Source organism: Varanus komodoensis, unplaced genomic scaffold (assembly GCF_004798865.1).
Source record: "Varanus komodoensis strain SLA01 unplaced genomic scaffold, ASM479886v1 scaffold7_1, whole genome shotgun sequence".
NCBI lineage: Eukaryota > Metazoa > Chordata > Lepidosauria > Squamata > Varanidae > Varanus > Varanus komodoensis.
Window position 1 is genome coordinate 12258506 of NW_025336479.1, and position 23692 is coordinate 12282197.

At 47.4% G+C, this 23692-nt stretch overlaps 2 protein-coding genes across 3 annotated transcripts in view; both read left to right on the forward strand.

The window, feature by feature from the left end:
• The window catches only part of MAP2K7 (mitogen-activated protein kinase kinase 7), a 38012-nt gene extending 28609 nt beyond the window's left edge, over positions 1–9403 (forward strand). For both annotated transcript variants that reach the window (XM_044453629.1, XM_044453627.1), the window contains one exon: positions 389–9403. In XM_044453629.1, coding sequence (XP_044309564.1) covers positions 389–526 — 138 coding nt within the window. In that variant the 3' untranslated portion in view covers positions 527–9403. The remainder of the gene's footprint in view (positions 1–388) is intronic.
• Positions 9404–17985: 8582 nt separating this feature from the next.
• TGFBR3L (transforming growth factor beta receptor 3 like) overlaps positions 17986–23692 on the forward strand; it is a 17180-nt gene continuing 11473 nt past the window's right edge. The window contains exons 1-5 of the mRNA XM_044454093.1: positions 17986–18020; positions 18186–18337; positions 19119–19278; positions 19734–19875; positions 20216–20405. Of these exons, the coding sequence (XP_044310028.1) occupies positions 17986–18020; positions 18186–18337; positions 19119–19278; positions 19734–19875; positions 20216–20405 (679 nt within the window). The remainder of the gene's footprint in view (positions 18021–18185; positions 18338–19118; positions 19279–19733; positions 19876–20215; positions 20406–23692) is intronic.

The following is a 23692-nucleotide window of genomic DNA, read 5'->3' on the forward strand; positions in this document are numbered from 1 at the left end:
GGAAGGGAGGAGGGGAATTCGGTTTGGAATCAATTCCTGACATGGGTGAGAGTAAACTACACCTATCAGAGAGATCACTACTTCAATAGATGCTGCTTGATAACAATTTCATTATTACTTGGGTTGCAAAGCCAGCCTAGCCTAATAAAGGATAGTATTTTAGAAGTCTTTTGCCTTGATCTGCTAGAAGGCGAGAAATGGGTTCACAATATACTTTGCTTTGCTTCAATCATTGTTTTTCTCATGTACGTTCAGCACTGTTGTGCACCCTCTCTCCATTTAGGTATAGCTGTCAAAAGTCACTCAAAGCCTTGTAGAGCGGGCAGGAGAGGTGAACTTCCTTACTAGATCATTTCTCTTCCTTCTTACTTTGCCTGTTCTTGTACAGGAACACAACTTCATCAAGCGTTACGAGACACTGGAAGTGGATGTGGCCTCCTGGTTCAAGGATGTCATGGCTAAGACAGAGTCCCCCCGCACGAGCAGCATTCTCAGTCAACATCACCTGCCATTCTTCACCAGGTAGCTGTGTAGTGTGGCTGTTGTGCCGGGGAAAGGGCCCCTTGGCAGCCAGAGCTCACAAGGAGGGGCAAGCAAGAACACCACAACAGGCACCTGTCTTCACAAAAGCAACTCTTCAGTGGCTTGAATGGTTTGCTTCACCTGCTCCTCACCCTTGCCCATTTCATCTTCTTCAGTACTACGAAGAGATGGCGTGGTGGTCTGGCATTTCTGGAATTTTGGGTGCATTTCAGAGTCTTTTGCCTCTCAGGCCCTGGACAGCCCAAGGATACGGGGCTCTGGCCTTTTCCAGCCTGTGCTTGTATGCTCTGTGTTGAGCATCTGCCACCAGGAGCTGCCACCCAGTTACTGTGTGCTCCCTGCTTGTCTCTCTCCACCGTGACTGGGGACTGGAGCAACCCCTGCTCACGCACTGTGAACAGACACAAAACACACAAAAGGAAAAAGAAAAGATATTTTTTTTACCACTTATTTATTAAGTTTGGACTTCTGGTTCTTCGGGCTGCCTGCTGCACCCGTTCACCACTTCTTGTGTTATTACGTGTTCTTTCTGTTTTGTTTTTGTTTGTGTTCATGGGTTTGTATTTGCTGAGGGGGAATGGGGCTGGGGATAGGTGAGTCAGCTGCTGCTTTAGATTCTGAGCTTAGCTATTGCTGTTGTCTTGGTTTCCTTTTTTTCTTAGGGCTGGGGGGACAGGAAAGGGAAGGTTGAAGACTATTCTCACCCAAGAGTAGCTCGGTTAAAGTGGTTGTTTTTCCCTCTTCAATTCTTTTTTGATCTCAGGGGTTCCTATTCTTTTGTTTTGAATGCGAACAAAGTTTTGTCAGTGGTGTTTTATTTACCAAAGTGTGAGTTTGGTGCTAGGATAAATGCTTGTTCATTTTCTTCAAGTACTTAAGAAAAGAAAAAGCAGAACTTAACGATGATCCTGGCATCAAGAAAGCCATTTTTAAAAAGATTCAGCCCAAATGATCTCTTAATGCTGTGACATAGGGGTGATCTAAAACAAAACAAAACAAAATGACTAGATGGTAATAAATATATACCCTCTGATCTCTTGTAGACTTACTGGGCTAGATTCTTAACTGGTGTCAGTTGTGTATTTCCAGTTGAGGAATAGCCAGTTTGGTCCTCCAAGATCATGGACTAGAATCTGCACTGTCTGTCTGAACGTCCAAACTGTGTGGATTCTCAGAAGTGGGTATCCAAACAACACAGAAGGCTTAGAGGACAAAGAAGGGTGAGCACCCAGCTTAGTTCTGTTCCATTTCACAATAGAACTTCTTTTCTTCTAGCATTTTCTAAAGGATAAGAAGACTTGAGGAACAGGATCCAGTCACCTCTAATTTCGAGGTGCCTCTTGAACTGACAGGCATTCTCAGTTTGATAGGGGCATGCCATAGGAGCCAAGTTGTCTGCGTCTCTGAAGTTGTAATGTCATCTTTTGGAGCAGCCATTGTCACCAGCAGCTTTTAGAATGAGAGATGGCCAGAGAATGAGTCCTGGTTTCTTCTTCAGTCAATCTCCCAGTAAAATTTGGTAGCTTTACAGGTGGTCCAGAGGCTAACACACAAGCTTGAAGCTTTGCATGTTCACCTGAAGGTGAGGCTTACTCTTGCTTTCTCCTGCTAGCAAAGGTTTAGATACTGTATTCTTTGCACTCTTCCCTACTCCTCTGGACTTTTCAGTTAGTTTTTAAATTAATGGCATGGTAAGAAAAGGCTCACTGTGGCAGAGCCTCGCTGCAATGATGCACTGTGTTTTCAGGTATTATGCTGAGAGTCGTATTAGGGATGCCACACGAATAGATCTGTTTTATAGACCTGAACCCCCCCCCCCCAATTCCAACATTTCACAAAAGTTTGAAGTAAGGGCCTGCAGTGTTTGGGATGATTTGAAAAGGGGATGTCAGTGATTCAGGGATATCTGCCTAAAACTACGTTCTGTGATAACATAATCTGTATGTTCTGGCCATTTCCAAGAGGAGCTCTTGTATTGAATCGGTGAAAGAACTAACTTAAGGCCTGGTCAATGCCAGCATCAGTGAAGCGGGGAGCAGTGTCAGCATAATCCATGCACAGTTATCGTGCTTGGGTGTGAGAAACAGTTTGCCATAAGTCAGACAGCAGGACCAGGAAAGGCATTCAAAGGGAGTATGTGGGCAGCAGCTGAGTGCAATATGGCTGTTTACAGCATTTTTAAAATCCTGAAAAGTGAACAAAGAATACATGTTTCCAGATATCCTAAAGAAGGAGTGCTCTGTTTATGTAAGATGGAGACTTTGATACAGGTGGCTGTGGCATAGTGTAGTACTTCCTTTCCTGTACTGCCCAACTGCAGTGGTGATCGTGGACACGATTGTTCATCATTTCTGTTACGCACAGGGTTGACAGATGAATTTGTGCTGGGAAGGAAACTGTATGAAGTGTACTATATGAAAAGAGAGAGACCTAGTGTGTGGGAGAAGACATGGTGAAAATGGAGCTGATACAGAAGGTTTTGGTTTAAGAAGGAGAAAAACTATTTTGAAACAAGGAATGAATGTTATATGGAGATGAAACAGGATGAGCAGTGAAGCAAGAAAAAGTTGACTAAGAAAAGGCAGGAGAATGCTAGGAAGCTTACTAGAGAGAAACTTAGCTTCTAAGATGAATTCTTTTAACGAGATTTTTTTGTATACATCTCATGTGTGAACTTGAGGTGTGCTTATTCAAATATCTTAAAAACCCACAGGATATTAAGAAAAACTGGAAAATAATTTCAGATGCCTTCATGATTTGCTAAACTGCCATTTTGAAAGCCAGGAACACAGATTGGGTCACATGCCCTCCCCTCTCTGATCCTAGTTAGCTTAAACCACAGCTCTCTGTTATATTTAAAATGGGGAACTGTGGTTTAATATTAGCTTGCTAATCAGGATTTTAAAATATTTATTGATTGCAGTTTTGATTAGTAAACAAATACTAAACCACACTTTTAATTGTAGACATAACAGGAGAGCTGTGCTTCAAGCTAACCAGAATCATTGCACTAAGAAATAGAGAAGCTAAGGGGGAATTCATCTTGGGAGGTCAAGTGCAATTTCCCGAAGTTTAGAGTTTTTTGCATACTTCTTTTGATAGGAGAAATGAAACACCCAGGATAGAGAATGTTGGAGAAGGTACGTTGCAGAGAGATATTAAGGAATGGAAAGTGGGGTTCCAAATTCAGGTTGAAGAACAGCATGTGCAAGATGGGAGCAGCTCTGGGCTGCATGAAATGAGTGGTGATGAAAACTAAACATTGGAATAAAGTGCAGAGAGTATGGGGAAGTATAAAAGGTAGGGGGAAAGGAACATAGGTGGTTGATAAATGTAGTCTCCCAGGAAGCAGTTGAATAGCCTTGTCCTAGTAGCGTGTTGGGCTCAGAAGCTTATCTTTCTATCTTGCTACACTATTAAATGTAGTTGAGCAAAGTAAACATACTAACTGGCAGAGAACAGGTGATATGTGATAGGACAGCTTGCACCGTCATTCCTCTAAAGAGACCAGAGGATCTTTGTAGTGGGACAAGCAGTGAATCTACTTGTCAGAAAAGGAGTAGTTTGGTTTTTAGAGCACAAAATTCATCATACTCTTTTATTATCAGTTTGCCATTCCGAATTAGAGATGTACCAGGCCACTGGTGATATCTAGCTGCTTGTTAGGCCCCTAACAATCAGAATCAGGTGGCAAAAGGCTGAGAGGTATCTAATTATACAGTATTGTTAATTCAGTCTTCTAGTGCAAATCATGGGATTTGCTTTGCAAATTAAGAGATATGTTTCTCTTTAAAGATGGTTGCTGGATTGTTTTTTGCCCTTGTGCCTCAGAATTTGTAGAGATTTTGTTGCTTTTTGAATAAGTGGTCTCATTAGGAGTCAAAGTTCCAAAAGTATCGGTTTCTATGAATAAGTGCTCATTATTAACTGCCAATCTTAATATTTGATTTAAAAAAAACTTAGTGCAAGTTGATGCCTGTTGTGCATCTGTTGTGTTACATCTTGTAAACTTGGGATTTATGGGTTCCACCCATTATTGAAGATTGCTTAAAACAACCAATACTCTTAGTGTTCAGCAAGGTTAGCTTCAGCCTTACACTGCTAACTTTTCAGCTCAGAATTACAATTCTATATCTCTAGCATCAGAGATTGGAGCCTGTGTCCTTCCAGATGTTTGGATGACAACTTTCAGCATCCCTGGCCATTGATGGGCTGATAGCAGTAGAAGTCCCAAAACTTCTGGAGGGCCACATGTTTCCAGCCTCAGCTCTAGTGCCACAAATCAATAAGGTCCAGGTGTGCTTTTCCCACAAAATTGTAAAATAAATAGCTCAAAAGCATGGAAGTGTCAACTGTGAGATTCTTCCTGCACATTTTCTCTTATAAGCAGCGGAAAGATTCCAGAGGATTCCCTCAGTCATATGAGTTTGCCATCCTGTCTTTCCCAGCAAAATTATTATACAGTGGTGCTTTGTAGTTCGAACAACTCTTAACTTTGAACAATCTAGAGTTTGAACATTGGAGATGAGATAAAATCGCTTCACAGTTCAAACTGTGAGTGAAGTGGGGAAAAATGCAGTCGCAGCAAAATCATCTTTGGTCGTGCATCCCAGTCGAAGAAAAAGCCTCGATGTCCTGAATCAATTCGTCTTGTGCCAGTTCACCTCATCTTGACTTGAATTGATTTGTCTTGAATCAATTCAGGACATTGAGGCAGCCACAACAGCACTGGGGTGAGTGAGTGTGTTCGAAGGGAGGGGGAGTATTTTGAAGGGGATTAATGGCAATGTGACTTTTACTATTTTTTTTTTAAATTAAACATTCACCATATTTTTTGATCACACCTTATATAAAACCTCAGACTTAATTCATTTCAGGAGGCTGTATTGCTGTTTATGTTTACCAAAATGGATATTGGGTAGGGTCTGGGAATAGATTAATTCATTTTCCATTATTTTTAATGAGGAAAATTGCTTTGGACTTTGAACTATTCAGAGTTCCAAAGGCCTCCTGAAACCAATTAAGTTCTAAGTATGAAGCACCACTGTACTGCTGGTCACAGAGGCTTCAGGGAAATTAGTGTGCCTTGCACTTGGATAACTCAGTATAATTCTATGGGAGCTGAAGTATCTGCTTGAATATTTGCAAGTGCATGAGAGATGAAAAAGCAGTGTAGTGGTTTACTGAGTACTAGGACAGAACAAAACTATGGAAGTTATGCAAGTGCCAGTTTAGGCCAAAATTCTAGGTTGGCGATATTTTTCTTAAGTTGCAAATGCACCCAGTTTCAGGTTTCAGGTGCAGAAAAGAAGGCTGGAGAATGTGTCAAAGAAGAGTGGTTTAAGTACTTCAAGGACAGGGGTTGAAAAATGATTTGATACTTGCTGTGGATTTTAATTGGAAAGTTTCCAGGTTCAGCGGACATGGTTGTTCTATAAAAGAGCCATCTTTTCTCTTGCGAGAAAGCGGCATGGCTTGAGTATCCTGTTTCTTTTGGACAGAAAGATCCCAAACACTGCAAACCACCCTAAAAAGATTAGCCTCTTGAAAAGCATTGTTCTCAGTCCCTTTGACTTCAGGAGAAAGCAAGAGTAGCTTCTTATGAGGAGATTGCCTAACTTTCTAGCATGGAAGGATGTCTTCCAGTCTCACAGCAAATTAAAGTGTAGATTGCCATGGTGGGAGGGTCTGAGGGTGGGGTATGGGAAGTGTTAAAGGCTTTTTCAAATGTTCAGAAGCACGGGATGTCTTTTCAAGAAAAAATGAGAAAATGCAGTTTTATTGCATTTTAGAATTATTTTTTTAATGTATTAATTTCGAACAAATCTTTGTTAATGTTATTTTTAATCTGGGTGGCTAAATGTTTACAGTTGCCTGCCTGACACCTGCTCTTCAAGCGTGTAGGATCGTGGGGTTGGGTGGGGCACGTGTGTGCAGCGTGTGGTGCATGCAATTCAAATGGGGGATTTTAAAACAAGCAAAACTGTAAAAAAAATCATGCCAAAGGTAAGGCAGAGACTAGCTGGGTAGATGGTTATATTCTAGGCATTAGCATTTCACTATATTCTCTATATATCATATATTATAAATTTGCATGTTACAGTAAATAGAAGTTACTTCTATCTTATACGGAAAGGGACTTTTAACTTTGGATTACTTGTAAATTTGGTCACTTGTCTTGATTCAGGATTGCCTGAACACCTTAAGCTTTAGGGGCTGCTTGATTTTGTATGATGTTTTTGTTTTTTTGGTAGCCACCAAACTTTCGCTTTGCTGCCTTTTCATTAAAAGGGCATGATTTTCCAAAGTTTCAAAGAGGGATTTGAGAGCAGAGCAACTAAACAGCAGCCACAGCAGCAGCAACAAAATTGACTTGAGTTGCAAATGGCATGAAACTAGCAGCCAGTTTGCATCTTCTTAAATACTGTATTTTCCTTTGCTGGCCTGTCATACTGGAATTCACATGATGGAAAGATCTAAAGGCTTTGTACCACTGAAGTCCGCCTGGACAGTGCTGCACCCTTGTGAGCAGTCAGGAGGTTTCAGTTTAGCTTTGTTGGTTCAGCCAACCTCCCTCTTGTTACTTCGAAGTAATCAAAGCTACACTTGTGCACATTTATTTATTGTCCGCAGGGAACTTTGTACATGTGTGTGTTAATTTATTTTTTTATTTCCCTTTCTTTTGGAGAGTGTACTTTTCATTGATAGTATTTGTGGAGTGGAGGGATGGAGCATAGCAAATAGACTTGGGGTGCAATCCTATGCAAGTATAGACGGAAGAAAAGCCTGTAATTCCCAGCATCTCCCAGCCAGTTTAGGATTGCACCTTAAATTTCAGGCTGCAGTCTTCAGAACTTTTGTCCAAATAAATCCCCAAACTTTACTCTTTTCAAAGACACTTGCAGCACTCAGTCTGTTCAGTAGATAGGCATGAAACGTCCTGGAAACCCTTCACTTTAAAATTCCAAGGACTTTTGTCCTGTCTTCATGCAGTCCCAGAGACACAGAGAAAGACAGATTATAAACAAGGGGCAGAGATGTACAAAGTTGGTGGATAAATTCGTTTCTACTCTGCTGGGCCTTAGAATTAACAGTCAGTGAAATTTCTCATAGGAGAGAAGGTGAGAAGAACTGAGGCTTGGTATTGGATTAGTCATTATTATGTAGATTGATCAAACTGTGTTGAAGAAAGATAAGACTTGCTTTAAAACCATAACTGAAGCTGATGTTGAATATTTTACTTGCCTCCGGGTTTCAGACTTTTAGTGTATCACAAACGTGCTCACTTGCCAACAAAGCTTTTTTTAAAAAAGATATTCGTAATGTAGATCAAGCTATTGTAGATTGTTTTTCAGACACTTGACTCTCAAGAGTTGCAGTAAACAACACGACGACTTACAGCTCTATAAAAGAGATGAAGACACACATGAGAGTTAAGTGTTCGCTGGCCCGTGGGTGGGATGGGGAGGAAAGATAGTGGGCACCCTCCAGATATTGGGCTTTTCCAAATAAGGAAAGAACCCCATTACTGTCACCTCCATCATGACTGGTGAATTTTACCCAAAATCGAGAAATACAATCCTTAAGTTTGTGATTCAAGAACTGGTTGATAGGGGTGATCTGGTATACAGGAATAGGGCTTCATAAAAATGGTGCAATGTCAGGAAAAATTATTGCCATGTCTTGTTTATGACTGTTTGTATTTCTGAAGATGAATTGCGTGTTACTCTTAGCAGATCAGTGCAGTTTGAGGGAACCACATTATCTCTCAAAATACTCTGTGATCAGGTCTGAGGAGAAGCCCTGTTGCATTTACCCTTTTAGAGGGGAGCTTTAAAAAACAACTCACCACCCCGTAAAATAGATATAGCTATCCTGTAGAATTTTTTGTAATTTGGCTGCAGTTCCACTTTGGTGCTGAAAACCAAACCATGTTTAAAAATATAGGATTTATTCCAAAGTACTTCAGCGGCTTGTTTAGAAGGTTATGGGATTGGGAACATCTGTTTGCATAATTTAACCATCCTTTTCCCATCTCCAGTGAATTAGGGCCAATCTACTTGTTCTTTATCACCACAAGGAGCTACTTGAGCATGCCAACTCTTCTCACTCATATGTCATGTCCAGTACAGTGTAGCATATGGAACCCCCTCGTATTGGAGGGTTTCCTTTCCAGTGTCAGACGTTCCTAGAGGCATCCGTTGCCGTCACAAGAGGTATCCCTGTGACGAGCATGGGAGTGTATATGATCTGATTTCTAGTTGGCATATAATTTCAGCTCATGCGTATGGCCCTGGGCCCTCTGATCAGTTTCTGCATGTGTGATGGGCTGGATGGTTGAGCATACGGCTTTTCCTATAAGCAGATACTCTTTCTCATTTGTTTTGCAGAAAAATGGTTGGAGGATTACTATCCTCCTTGAGTTCCTTCAAGAGCAGTGTGTGAGATGCTCTTTTCTGTGGCCCATAAGAAGTAACCCATCCTGTAGGTTCAGAACAGCACCATTGGGCAGTTCATGGTCACCTGCTTCCATGTACTGTGTGCTAGCCATTCCTGGGGGGGGGGGTGCTCACTGACCCAAGCCCCACTGCCCATTACTTGGCATGTGTGAAGTCTTAGAACAGGGATTTCCCTCTCCTAGTTAGCGCCTCCCCTACTCACCAGTAGTCCAAACAGCTTGTCAGAAGTAGTTGCCTGCCTCCCAAGTAGTGAGGTCAGTCTGGTCAATTTCAGTGGAACTTAAAACACACCTACAGTAGTGTAAAGTAAATGGCATTCTTCATTATTTTTGAAAAGCTTTTTTTTACTCTGTTTGTAAAAACCCTCATAGAAGCTTAAAAATAAATCTTTCTTTCCCTAAGTGTTTGTGTCTTTCCATTTTGTGGGCTGCACGGACTGCAAGAACTACTAGGGCGAAAATGTTTGCCATGTGCTGTTGGTCTTGAGCCCTTGCCACTCAGACCATTCCCTGTTCCCTGTGTTCACATCCTACATGCTGAAATTGCAAAGCACAAAGCAACCTGGAGGCAACGTGAGACATCCATGCATTCATCTTTCCACATGGGGCATGGCCAGTGGCTCTTTCTAGCTGTCTTATACTTGGTGTTCTGTTTCTGACTTACTTTAAGAATGGCAGGAATCGTCATTGCTACCCTGCTGTGTATTGCAGCCAATATTGAGAAGAGATTGGCAGGGTGGGCAGGATGTCAGGAATCTCCACAGTTACCCTGAAAACCTTGCTTGCTTATGATACCAGCAGCAGTGGGACGTCAATGCGTTTGAGTGCCAACTAGGTCCCAAGCGCTTTCATTTCTGGACTCTCCGATGCTGTGCAGCTGGTGTGTGCCTGTAACTGCTTTCAGTGATGTGTCTGCCTCCTGTATCCAGCTCGCCCACATCCCAGTATCAGACAACTCTGGGAACATGGCTGGTGTGCTGGCAACGAAGGATCAGGTGTCAAGATCACACAGTTCTTCCCCTTGTTCTGGCAGCTGCAAGGCAGCAGTGCCCTTGAATGGGGTTTACTTTAAATGCCCTGTTCGATGGCTTGATCTATTGAAAAGCTTGTAAGCCTGGTGTATGCAGTCTATTCTTGGAGTTCAGCTCTGCATCAGGACCTTAAACCTTGCTTGGTGACACCTTCCATTACCAGACTGCTAGTATTTATTGAACACCTGCTTTGTGTTATGTACTTTATACTTTTGTGGCCTGAAGGGCTATTTACAGATTAACTGATTTTACTTCACCAATATGCCCTTCATGACATACACCAGTGCCAATAGATGTCCCTTTCTCAATCAGTAGAACTATGCTGGCATGCTTATTTAAAAGCTGCTCAAAGTGCTTGAGCCAATCCACTGGCCTGCTCCTTCATGATGCTTGTAGGCATTGGCTTCATCTTTGAAAGCTCAATATTGATTTGTAGCATACTAATGATGCCAAGTAGATCAAGGACCTGTTGGGGTAACCATTTTGCTGCAGTGGTCTCCCTACAGATGTTTTGGGCTTCAACTCCTGTCAGCCCCAACTAGTATGACCAGTGGTCAATTGTGGAAAATACCATACAAAACTCGGAAGGGAACATGCTGGGGAGGGCGGCATCACAGCCACAAAATAGGAGCTGTGACTCTCACATGGCCATCTCGAGAAGTCGCAACCTTAGTCTCACTACACAGGGTGGTTAGTTGGATTAAAACACTACTCTGAGTTCCCCTAGTGTAAATAGTAATGTAGATTGTGGCAGCTGGCTCTGATTGGTTTTTGCAAAGCCTCGGCCAGCATGCCCATTTCTAAGAAATGCTGAAGCTGCATCTTGAAAGCATTGGGGTGGGGAAGGTTCCTTTAGCCCCAGCCATCTGCTGGTCAAGAAATGCATACCAGGTGTCTCTGAAGGAGAAAGAAGGTACAGACTGCTATCAAACTTGGAATTCCTTTTATTATTGGCTAGAGAAATGGGACTATGCATAGATTTAAATATGTTTATGGATTGCCATAAAAAGAAAATGTTTGGGGGGCTGACCCAGTAGGTCTGATGTTTTTGATGATTGAGGATTTTTAGTGTTTTTTTCCTGTTAGTTTTGTTAGTAGAAAATAACAACAAAACTTATTTTTAAAAAAATGCATACCAGAAGGGACTGACTGCAGACTCTAGAAAATGGGTGGACTGAACAGGGGGACTGAATGGCCAATGTTTGCATGGGGTGGGGTGGGGTGGGGGCAAAAGTAAATCTGGCTCTGTATTGTATAGTCCTGGGAGAAATACTACAGGGAGATCTTATTGTGAAAGAGAAGTCTGCCTTCCCAGCTGTATTCTGCATAAGCAACTGCAGAATGGACCTGGACTGGATTTGCTTCTCTAAACCACATTTGCATACTGAACCGCAGTGGCTTAGCCAGTCATCTGATTCTGCAATGGCCCAGTCAGAGTGTCTGAAGCTTGACCTATAAGCCACCCTGATGAGCCATGGCCTGTGGCAGGCTTTGCTTGACTCAGAAAGGGTTGTCCTGTTGTCCGTACTCCGATGACGTGACCCACTGTGTCTTAACCAGAACCACTGCACAGTTCCTTGTCAAAAGTGGTCAAAACAAAACAAACTTTGCTGCTCTTGCTAGGCAGCTACCATTTGAACCAAGTTTCCCAGGAATGGAAACAGGACTTCTGAAGGACTGATGCCTCAAGAGTGGCAGGGATGCACAAGTGCAGGTCAAAATGCACATGCCCATTTCGGAAAGCAGTGTGGCTGATTAGAAGCTGGGCTATCAGAAGGGTATGTAGGATGAATACTTGAGATTCTCATCTAGAAAACAGCAACACTGCATTTTGAGAGTTGGATGACCACTGCCTTTCTCCAGTTGCCAACCAAGCAGGTGGAGCATTGAAGGTCCACATGTGCAGTCACTTTTCCAGACCGTCTGACACCCCAATTTCTTGATAAGACCCAAGCACTGCCTTCCTATGAGGGGGAGCCTTCCATGCCACTCCTGTACTCCTGAAAGCCTGTTCTGCAACAGATTTATTTGTTGATAAGGGTGGGGGGAGATCCTCTGGTCCTCTGGAGGATATGGGACACCATCAGTCCCGTATGGAGGGCTGCATGTTTCCCATCCATCCTCTGATGCTGCAGAACATTTTGTGGGGGCTGTGACAAGCCAGACCTACTTATTTAAAAATTTTCTATGTCCATTACTGAAAAAGTCTCTGGAGGGCTTGCAAGGAAGGCCTTCTTAGGCCTGCTGTTCGCTTGCCATTTGGCCGTGGATCTATCTCCTATATCAAAACGGCTTATCCCTCCCTAGGGAGGCCTGATCCTTTCCTTGAGGAACTGGAGTATATCCCAAAGTTCTGGGAAAGGTGTAAAGAGTGCAGAAGGGCAATACCTCTTTTATTTGCTGCCACTTGAAAATCCCTCCCCTTGCTGCTGTTTCTCTGTCCCCAACCAGTGATCCATTAAAACCAGGCCTGTTCTTGGAATGCCTCCTTCCAAACCCGACCTCACAGGGGTGGCAGCAGGTCACGCTGACCCCAAGTGCAACACAGCATAGGCTGAGCATACCTGCCAGTGCCTCTCAGGAAGCCTCTTCCTCTGCAGGTGTTAATCATAAATCCACCCATCTCCTTGGCAACCCAAGGGCCTGCCGAATGTTTCTTGTCTTGTGGGGCATCATTGCGGGGGGGGGGTCACTGGGCTGGTGGCTCTCAGCCCCCAGGCACTCGAGCAGGATGGGGCAGGACACAGAGGGATGGAGCCGCCACCAGTGGTGGGAGGGCCTAGAAATCCAGGGAGGGAGGAGAAGGGACACAAGTGCCTGGGTGCTGCTCTGGCAGCTGCCTGCTCCTGGTGTCTCGAACATCTTTCCTCCACCGCGGATTTCCCTGAGGAATCAACAGCTGCCTGCCACCTAATCCATGTAGCCTCCCCACCCTCTCACTTGTAACTTGACCCTCACATGGGCCTATGGTTATTTTTAACCTTGCATAGACCTGTATCATTTTTTTTATCATTGTCTGCTAATCCGTGTCAGGGTAGGGACATGGAGAGGTGCAGCAGTGCCTCTGCCCTGTGCATCCCATGGAGTCACGTGAGGCCTCCCACTTCTTTCCTGCTCGTCAGCTCAGGTAGCCGTTTGTCTCGTTAATTCTCCTCCTAAGCAGCATCTGGATCACGCCATACCGGAGCAGCTGCAGCCGGCAAGGTGAGTCTTTTCTTGCCATCCATTCCATCTTGTGGAGTTTGCAAACTGAGCCCTGTTCGGTTTATTGCTTGTTTGGCATGGCTGGTGCTAGTTTTTCTTAACCCCAAGTCGTGCCATTTTGGTATTTTTATTCCAAAATTAGAACCATGCTCCAGAAAGCAGCTCCGAAAGGGGGGTGGGAGGGGATATCGATGGACAAATACCTGGGGACAGTTGAGTGAAGAGGGAATGCAGGCTTGATCAATAAACACAGAAGGCAGCTTTCCACTGAGCCAGGCGGCCAGTTCCTCCAGCTTGCTGCTCCTCCTTCCTGGTGATGCCCAGGGCTGAACCGGGGACCTTTCACATGCAGACTGTGCTTGGTGCCACTGAGCTGTGGCCTGTCGCCAGCTGTGCAGCACTGGAGCGGCGTCGGGGGAGCACGACTCAGTGGTGAAACCCCCATGGGGCATGCAGGAAGGTCCCGTGCCCGATTGCTCCCTGCTGGTGTTGGAAAGGCCATTGCCCCGGAGCCTCGGAGACGAGTTGCCCCCCAAGGGGGAGGCCCCGCACTGCCGAGCAGGAGGGACAAATGGCCTCCCTCTCAGAAGGCAGCTTTGGGTGCTCATGGAAGAGAGCAGATTGCAGAGACGCTGGGGTGGGTGATGAGGCTTTACCCATGTCGTGTCCACCTGGAAAAGCTATTTATCCTCCCCTGTGACGGGTGCTTAGTCACTAGATCAGGAAATACTCCCCACTGCACCCAGATGTGCTGAAATTGCGACCCTTTTTAATTGCTGCGCGTGTGCCTATGGCGGGATGGTTACAGCAGTCTGTGCAGTAATGAATCTGTATGAAAGGTTTTGTTTTTTGTTTGGTAGTGTGGTTTGCATGTGTCTGTACTAGATAGGGCAGAGTGGGGAGGAAACTTGGCATCCTATGCTGAAATCTGGACAAGAAATTAAGTTGACTTGCTCAGAGAGTGTTTCCAAGGAGCTCTAAGGTCCTGGAGCAGCATTCCCTTCCGTTCGCTGCTCTCTCACCCTCGTTTTGTTTTCCTCCTTAGGGTGGGACTGGGGAAGGGCTGCAGCCCTGCTCTGGACGTGGGGGAGCCATGTGGGGGACACGCCAGCCTAAAGCTCACCTGGGGAGATGCCACCTGCTGCTGCTTGTCCTTTGGGGCTGCACCGGAGCAGGTAAAAGCTGGGCTGCTGCACTGCTGTTGTTCTGCGTGCACAATTTCTTGGGGCTGGTGCAGATGCCAGGGCGGGGGTCAAGGGTGGCAGCCAAATGTGATCTCTCCGCTGTGGCTTTTCCTCGGTGGCTTCTGCAGCTCTGTCCAGCACGTGGTGATACGTCTAACAAATTCAGTGGAATGTGTCCTAAGTATGCCTTTGGCATGCTTGATTACCATTTTGCAACAAAATGTGTGTGTGTGAGAGAGAGAGGGAGGAAGGGAGAGTCCTGTGTACCGAACACTGTAGATATCCTGGATATATTCAAAGAATTACCGCAACTCTAAAATATATTTTGCTTTGCAGCCTTGGAGGTGTTAATAATATATGTATTTCTGAGCAGGACTTCTGGTTTTGCTTAATGCCTCCATGCCCTGACAGCCCAAGTGGCACCACTAAGCTGATCAAATGTTCTGGCCATGCAGTGGGACAGGCTGGCGTGGTTGCCAAAAGGTGGAAATGCTTTTAACTGGTACGAAGGGGCTCTCTCTTTGTTCTGCGGGGGCTTCTCTTGGTTCTAGCCCTGTGATCCTGCTTCTTTGAGTAAGCAACAGTGCAGGGCTTGGGTTTCACCAGGTTTCTTGTATCTGCTCATGTTATGCGCAGTCTAATCTCTGAATGTCTTCCTCGATAGTCAAGTGCATGTAAGAGAAGAGTATGTGACAGCTCTCACTCCGCACTTGGCATTTGGCTTCAACCTTGATTACCGTACGGCAGACGTGGGCTGCCAAGGGGTAGCTTGTTCCCGTGGGTGGTGCTGGAGATACTGCCGGAGAGCCTTCAGTTCCTGCCACATTGATGGTGAGGCAACAGCGAATGCCTTCCAGAGTCCTGGACTTGCATGGCTATCTCAAGGACATAATTTCTGCCCCGATGGATTAGGGAAAGGCATATGCTTCCTTTGGCATATTTTCCACAATAAGCAAACATCATTTTCCAGACATCAGCCAGTGAGTGTCGCTGCAAGCAGCGGAAATGGGAGGGTAGTGTCCTCAGGTGCCAGAAGGGACTGTACTGTTTCAGGCAGCCTTGTCCTTCATCGTGTTCGCTTGTGTAAAAAAAATCTCTGTGAGTGATATTGCAGGGACTGGGGAGGAAGAGACTAGACCAGCCTGTTCCTTGCTGTGCTGGCTGGCTTTTTGCATGAAACGTTATTTATGGAGGGCCGATTCCCTCTCCCTGAGCCCAGCTTCTGCACTGTTCTGCCACCTCAGGGCCACCTTCTGTTCTCACATCAGTTTGCTTCTTAGCTAGAGGCTCACCTTGTGCCGCATGGCAGGAAGCATCTAACCTGGTGGCTAGGTGTGCCTTCCCCAGTATGCAGCTTACCTGCCTGCAGTACGTTGGGAGTCATAATCCAACACACGTGGAGAGCAGCAAGTTAGGGAAGAAAGCACAGCCGTGGCAGCGTGTGACTTTCCAGATGTTTCAGCCTGCCGCTCTCCTCCAGGAACGAGAGAGATGGGGGGGGGGGTGCCAAGGCTGGAAAGCCACAGGTTGTGCACCCTGCCATAAGGAAGAAGTGACGCCCCTGTATATGGTGATGTGCAGGGCGTCCGCATATAGGTCAACCTGCCTGTCTCATGTTAAACGATGAGCAGAAGCAGGGGAAAGCGAACCGATTTTATTCATATGCCATCTCTCCCCGCAGCCTCCCGAAAAGGTTAGGATTATTTACAATCATTGAAATAATTGTTTAATCAATAGTTAAAGCAGGCAACACATTTATTTAACCAAGATAGCTGAGTGCCAACAGGACTGGAGCCAAAATGCCGTCATTGAGGGGGAAAAAAGAGTGAAGTCTCGAACCGTAGTTATGTAAAAGTTCAAACGCAAAAGGGGGCAACCTCTCACCCTGAATATACCTGCTGAGAAGAAAGCAGGAGAGTGGCAGCTGGAAAAGAAAACCCGAGGCAGGGGAGGGGGACGTAGCCTGGCTGCACCTCTTATCGTTCGGGATCTCCTGGAGGGAGGCGCACGGCTGGCTGGCTGGAACTCCGGCCAGGGGCACTTCTGTCAGGGGTGCGGGTACACTGCAACTTCATGTTGCACATCCCACTAGTAAAGTTTAGCATAAAATTGACTTGGGGAGCTACGGCTCAGTGACAGGTGTTGCGTGTTGTCCAGACGCAGACTCTGCAAAGTGGAAAGCAGATCCCTGCCAGCCTCTCTTCTGCTGAACCCAACGTTGTTTTCCTTCCTCTGCAGCTGCCTGGCACCCTCCCACTTGTCTCCCCACAACCGCCACCGCCCCCCAGCCTGTGCTGGGCTTCTGGGAGCTGCTGCGGAGAGGCATCGGATGCAGCAGCCGGGAGCGCTCTGCCACGGGGCGAGACGTGCACGCCGTCAGCCTGCGCAGGGGAGTGCCAGCCAGGGGCCAGGTACAGGGCAGGTGCCTTCTCAGGGAAGGTGCTGCCGGGTGCGGAGCCCCTGAGCCCGAGGGCGGAATCCCCCTGCAGGAAAGCTCTCCAGCGCTGCATTCCAGTGGCCAGCGAAAGGCAGCTGGGGAATGGCCGAGGCAGAGGGGTGGGGCCAGAAGTCCCAGCATATTTCAGCAGAAAGCTCTGCCTGCCAGAGACGACGATTTGGAGAGCCGTTTCAACCTTCTCTAATGCAGGGGGAAATGGCAGGAAAGCCAGGGAACCACAAATGACCGGTTGGGGAAATGGCTGAAGTGTGGCCTTCTGGGCCTGGATCTGTCCCCCGGGCCTGAACTTCCATGGCCCCAGTGTAATGCAGAGCCCTTTCCATGGCGAGTCACATGGGAGTCCTCGCTCCAGTTCGTTAGGCAGCCAGGCCTCCCTGCCTAGATAGCACTGCAGGCAGAGACGTCCCAGGCATTACGGCAAGATTCTGACAGCTGAGCCTGAAACAATGCCGGCCTTCCATGGCAGCTTGTGGCCATCAGGCAATCCCTCCAAGTCACAAAAGGGCTAGGAATGAATATGTTGAAGCAACAGAGGAGCGTCCTGAACTTGGCCTCTTTTGCTCTGATGCTGACCTGAGTACTTAATGTAGGCCCCAGAATCCCTTCCCGTGCCCCCTTCTGTTGAACAGCTTGCTTCACCTCGTCTCTCTCCTCCACTTCCCTTCCTCTGCCCCCATCCCTGCCCCCTGCCACTGCTTGGACTATCTACTGAATGTTCACCTCCCAATTTCAGGTCACTCTTGTGCTGGATGCAGTTCCCCTAGACAGAGCACCCATCTTTGTGCTGCATTCCCCAGAACCTGTGAGTTGGATGCTGCCGTCTCCCCCTGGAGCAAATTGGACATTCCAGGTGAGCCTGGAACTTGGGCCAAGGAACCTGCAGAACATCAGGAAGATGAGCAAGGCTGGGGGACAGTGGGTGTCCCCTACCTCTGCAGACAAAGTCTGGGCCACAGCAGCATGCTGTGGGGGGGAAGGAAGGGTAGAGGATCCTGTTCTTGAGCTGCATAGCACCTTTAGCGTGTCCAGAGTACTTTTTCACCTAACTGTTCTTAGAATCATTTTGTGTAGTAAGTTACTATTATTCCCGTTTTACAGATGAGGGAAATGGAGGCCAGGAACAGCTTATCTAGGGCCACCCAGTGAGTCTATGGCTGAGGTGGAACTTGAAACCAGATCCCCCAGGTTGAAGCCCAGCCCTGCTTCTCCATAGGCCTCCCCCAGCCTGGGGTCTCAAAGAGGGGTCGGGCCCTCCAGGCAACCATCTCATAGCCTTCCTCCTGGCTGCAGGTCTCCCCTGGCTCCAGGGTCTCCGCCGCTGGGCCAGTGGCTTCTTCTGAGGCTGAGTTCCTGGAGACGCCCCGAGAGCTGCTGAAGTGGGCGCGGAGGAAGCATGGTGGCGTCACCTCCCTGGCCGAGTACCGTGGAGTCAATACAGTCTACCTGCACCTGGGGGCTGGTATGAGCAAGGAGGGGAGGGATCGGCTCTGACAGGAGCAGGGGGGGGGGCAGAAAACAAATGTATTTTAACAGGCTAATCTAATCTTTGCCCCCCTTCTGTGGGCCAAGGGGAGTGGGGCTGATTGGGAAGGAGGCATCTTCACAGTCGACAATAGTTCCTGCAGGAGCCCATCCCACAGTCTGGGGAAATGATGGCAGGGGGTGCTTCCGCGTGTCTAGATGGGCCTCCGTGGCTTATGGAGCTCTCAAAAAAACTTTCTGCACAGCTGAATACCTGGACTAGCTCACAGTCCCTTAAGCCTGCAGGGGGAAAGGATCTCTCCTGGGTGGGGGAGCGGGGAGGGCAGCCCAGTCAGGAAGGCGACAAGAAGGAAGGCTTGGCTGTTTGACTTGGTGGTTTCTGGCAGTGACTGGGGAAGGGCTTGGGCTGCCCTTCCACAGTCAACGCAGGCCCAGGTCGCAGGGTATGGTCTGGTGGAACGAACCCTGCGGAAGCCATGCCCGTTTGGGTCCGGCCGCTGTTTGGATGTGAGACCTCCAGGAAAGTCTAAGTCCGCTACCTTGAGCTCCATCATGGACAAAAAATGGAATGTGCATGAAATGGAGCGCAACACCGGGAGCAGTGGGAGAGCCTTTGCCCAGTCCAGATAACCAAGGTGTGTTTTGCCCCCGGACCGAGGAAATGTAGATATTGATTTGGTGGTCATGGCAGCTTTCCCATGGGTGACGCTGTGCCAGTGACAGCACCGCAGTCTTCACTGCCGTCTTTTCTCCTCCAGATGGCACCGCACCGGCCACTTGCAGGTTGCGTAGGCACTTCTTCACAGCGATGCACTTTGCCTCTGAGCGCCACCGCCAGCCTCTGAAAGTCTGTCTGAATTCTGACCCTCCCCAAGACCTTGAAGTCCACATCATCCTTTCTAAAGGAGCTGCCCCGAGGTGTCTGCCTGGGCATTGCCGAAACTTGGGCTTGGGTGTGTGAGTGCCCGGCAAGCAGAAGCATGGCAGCCAGCCCTGCCAGGAAGGAAGGCTTGTGGTGGGTCGAGGTTGCTCCTGGGGTTGAAGGGGCCGGTTGCAGACCCACATCAGTTGGGAAATGTGTACGAGGAACTGCTTAGTGCAATGCTTGTCTTAAAATTAGTGTGATGCCGACCTGGAGCATGAGCTGAGGGGAAGCAGGTGGTGCTGGCACAGCAGAGCTTCTGGGTCGGATCTGAGGGGCATCAGCCAGCAGTGGGGCAGTGGGCTTTGAGTGCTGTGGGGACCTGTGCTGGGGGGGGTGGGTGGGCTGGGGCATCTCAGCTCTGCTTGGGGCCTGGCTCCCTTTCCCTACTTTGGTGCTCGGTCTGCTGGTCTGAGGCCAGAGGTGAGCTTGGCCGTGTGCTCTCTCCTAGGCCCAACTTGGCCCGCTTGACGGTGGAGCTTCACGCGGCCGGACGGTCCCGCCGCCGGGGGCTGTTCTTGATACTGAAGAGTGAAGGGCCCGCCCAGTGGATGGTCCAGGCACAGCACCTCACTGGCCAGCTGCATGTCCTGGTACGGGCAAGACCCGCGTGCTCCGGGCCAACTGGCACTGCCCCCATGCCGAGAAAGGCCCATACCGACCCCATGATGGGGTGGACAGAGGGGGGCAGCTTCTTCTCATCCTCATTCCCACAGGAGCCACCTGCTCCTCCGGCTGGGAGCAACGAAAGTGAGCCAGGGGTGCGGCCGTCCGTGTTCGGCCTTTCCGTGCCACAAGGCTGCTCCCCGTGGTGACGCTGGGTGGCCTTTCCTGGGGCCTGCCTGCTCACTGCCCTCCTCTTGTGGGGCTGCTCGCTGCTCCTCTCCATCCCTGTGCTCTGCACTCGTCATCGGGGCTCTTGCTTCCTTCCAGGCTTCGCACAAAGTCGTCGTCAGCAGCACAGACGTGGACCTGCCTTTGACCGTGACGCAGCACATGCCCCCTGGGCTGGCTGACGTCAAGGATCTTTTGCAGTACGCGGCCGATCAGAAACTGCCTGCAGTTACGTCCTACACGGAGGCTGAGCGAGTGAACAGGTTTCTCCTCCTCGTTGGGATGAATGGTAGGTGATGCAGGGAGGGCTTGGACTGATATAAATGGGGTGAATGTCCGCCAGAGAGAGGCCTCGGGGGCACATCCATACAGGCCATGTGAGCTTCCTGGCATGTTAGACTTCCCTTATGAGGCTGTCCTGGAAATTCACATTCCAGTTCCTCCTGCAACATTCCATCCTGGGCTATTTCTGCAGAATTGTGATCCAACTATATTTTAGTTCAGGGAGACCCCACACGTGTGCCTCAGCATGAAAAATATGCTTTCCAGGGGAGTTAAAATGGCCTTTCAGTCTCTTGCTTCTCTCTCTTTTGTGCCTGTTACTGCTTTGTCACCATTTCCTGCTTTTAATTGTTTCTTGCTCAATCAATGTAATCCCACTCAATCAGAAGCTTAGTCAGTCAGGAGGAAGGAAGAAGATGCCAAGCAGCTCATCACCTCTGGCTAGCTGATGCCGTCTCTGAGGGCAAGTGATGTCCCAGGGCCTTCCCTCTGAATACAGTCTGGGGAAAAGGTTCCCATCCGTGATTCCCCCTTTTAACGTGATGCTGCAGGTTCAGAGCCCCGCAGTACAGCAAGTGAAAGGATGCATCCCTTTCCTTTGGATGCCTGTCTTGCCACGAAGTGAGGAGGAACGAATGGGGAGGGTTCTGTACTGCCAAACTTTGTAAGGACCCCCCAGAACTGAACATCTGATACCTCTGCCCTTATGCACCCGAGTTCTGGGTGAGGCTCTTGTAGGCTTCCAGGTATCAGACCTGCAACTTTCCCCATCACTAGCCCACAGAGCCAAGGCTGGGGATGATGAAGGCTGTTGGCTGAACTCTGGAGGCTTGAAATTGCTTACCCTTCCTTTCCCTGGCCTGGCAACTGCTTGGGCAGGCAAATGTCAGGGTACAAACATAAATGTATTACTTGGGAAGGGAGCAAGAGGCATGAAAAGGGAAGGCAACAGTCATGCAGACAGACTTGCAAATCACCATCAAAATAATCAGAACAGGGAATCTGACTTTCCTGCAGGAAAGAAGGTCTGAGAGAGGGAAAAATCTTTGGTTACCTGACTGGATGGCTTGAATCCAAGAGGGTTCACCTATTTATGGGATTGTGAGACCCACAAATCCAGTAAAGATGGGTTACTGGACTAAACGTGAGGGATCCACTCCTAATGAAACTAGTCTAGGGAGCCAAACAGCAATTTATTTAGATGGGGTGGTCCAGTATGCAGCCTGAACCCGGACCTGGTTCTGCAGCCCTCTTGCTGGCACAGGCATGGTTCAGTGAGCTGGCCCCGCGTGCCTGGCGCTGCTCCTCCTTGCTCTGAAAAGTCAAAAGAGGTATCTTGACCCCCTTCCTGAGTGCGGAGAGCGTGCAGGCCAGTCGCAGCTCCAAAGAGAATGTCTGTTGATGGGACAGGCCCCGAAGATGGCAGTCCTGTTGCTGCTGGCCCCTCCCGCAGCTCCTTCATGTTCATTTCTAACATGAAGGCCCGATAGGACATGGGCTTCATGTTAGAATTCTAACAAAGGATTCTCAGCACTTGTCACTAAACTGTAATTGCCAGGATTCTGTGTGACAACAGTAAAAAAAAGAGAAACCGTGCTGTTTTTGATTAATATGACATTTGCTTGGAGTCGTTCTTGTTTCTAAAGGTCCATTTCTTTGGGAAGGGCATCCCAGAGGGAGCAGTCCAGGTTTCTCTGCATCTTATCATGCACATTACAAAAATCATACACCGATAAGCAATAACACACTTTCCTATGTATAGTGTGTAATGAACATTCCAACAATGTCAAAAGCTACTTTTTATAACAAATGGATTGTCTTAAGATTTTTTTGAAGCTTGTGGCTTTCCAGAATTGGGAGTGGTTTATTACAGGTTTTTATAGACCGGCATAAACTCTCAGAACAGTGTACAAATAATTGAAATAACGTATCGGAAATGCACTAGGCCACTCAGGTATGACCTAAATATATCCCTGATGAATATACAGTAGAGGTGACAAATAGATTTAAGGAATTAGATCTGATAGACAGAGTGCCTGAAGAACTATGGACGGAGGTTCGCAACATTGTACAAGAGGCAGCAACTAAAACCATCCCAAAGAAAAAGAAATGCAAGAAAGCAAAATGGCTGTCTGAGGAAGCTTTACAAATAGCTGAGCAAAGAAGGGAAGCGAAAAGCAAGGGAGAAAGAGAAAGATACAAACAATTGAATGCAGAATTCCAGAGAACAGCTAGAAGAGATAAGAAGGCCTTCTTAAATGAAAAGTGCAAAGAAATAGAAAAAAAAAACAATAGAATAGGGAGAACCAGAGATCTCTTCAAGAAAATTGGAGATATGAAGGGAACATTTCATGCAAAGATGGGCATGATAAAGGACCAAAATGGCAGGGACCTAACAGTGGCAGAAGAGATTAAGAAGAGGTGGCAAGATTACACAGAGGAACTATACAAGGAAGAGCTTAACGTCCCTGATAACCACGCTGGGGTTGTCACTGATCTTGAGCCAGACATCCTGGAATGTGAAGTCAAATGGGCCTTCGGAAGTCTGAGCAACAACAAAGCTAGTGGAGGCGACAGTATTCCAGCTGAACTATTCAAAATCCTAAAAAACGATGCAGTAAAAGTGCTACACTCTATATGCCAGCAAATTTGGAAAACTCAGCAGTGGCCACAGGATTGGAAAAGGTCAGTTTACATTCCGATCCCAAAGGGCAATGCCAAAGAATGTTCAAACTACCGCACCATTGCACTCATTTCACATGCTAGCAAAGTTATGCTCAAAATCCTGCAAGCTAGGCTCCAGCAGTATGTGGATTGAGAACTACCAGAAGTACAGGCAGGATTTCAAAGAGGCAGAGGAACTAGAGATCAAATTGCCAACATATGCTGGATCATGGAGAAAGCTAGAGAGTTCCAGAAAAACATCTACTTCTGCTTCATTGACTATGCTAAAGCCTTTGATTGTGTGGATCACAACAAATTGTGGCAAGTTCTTAAAGAGATGGGTGTACCAGACCATCTTATTTGTCTCTTGAGAAACCTATATGTGTGTCAAGAAGCAACAGTGAGAACTGGACACGGAACCACTGACTGGTTCAAAACTGAGAAAAGAGTTTGGCAAGGCTGTATACTGTCGCCCTGCCTATTTAACTTATATGCAGAGCACATCATGAGAAAGGTGGGCCTAGATGAATCACCAGTTGGAATTAAGATTGCTGAGAGAAATATCAACAACCTCAGATATGCAGATGATACCACTCTCATGGCAGGAAGTGAGAGGACCGGATGCCATGA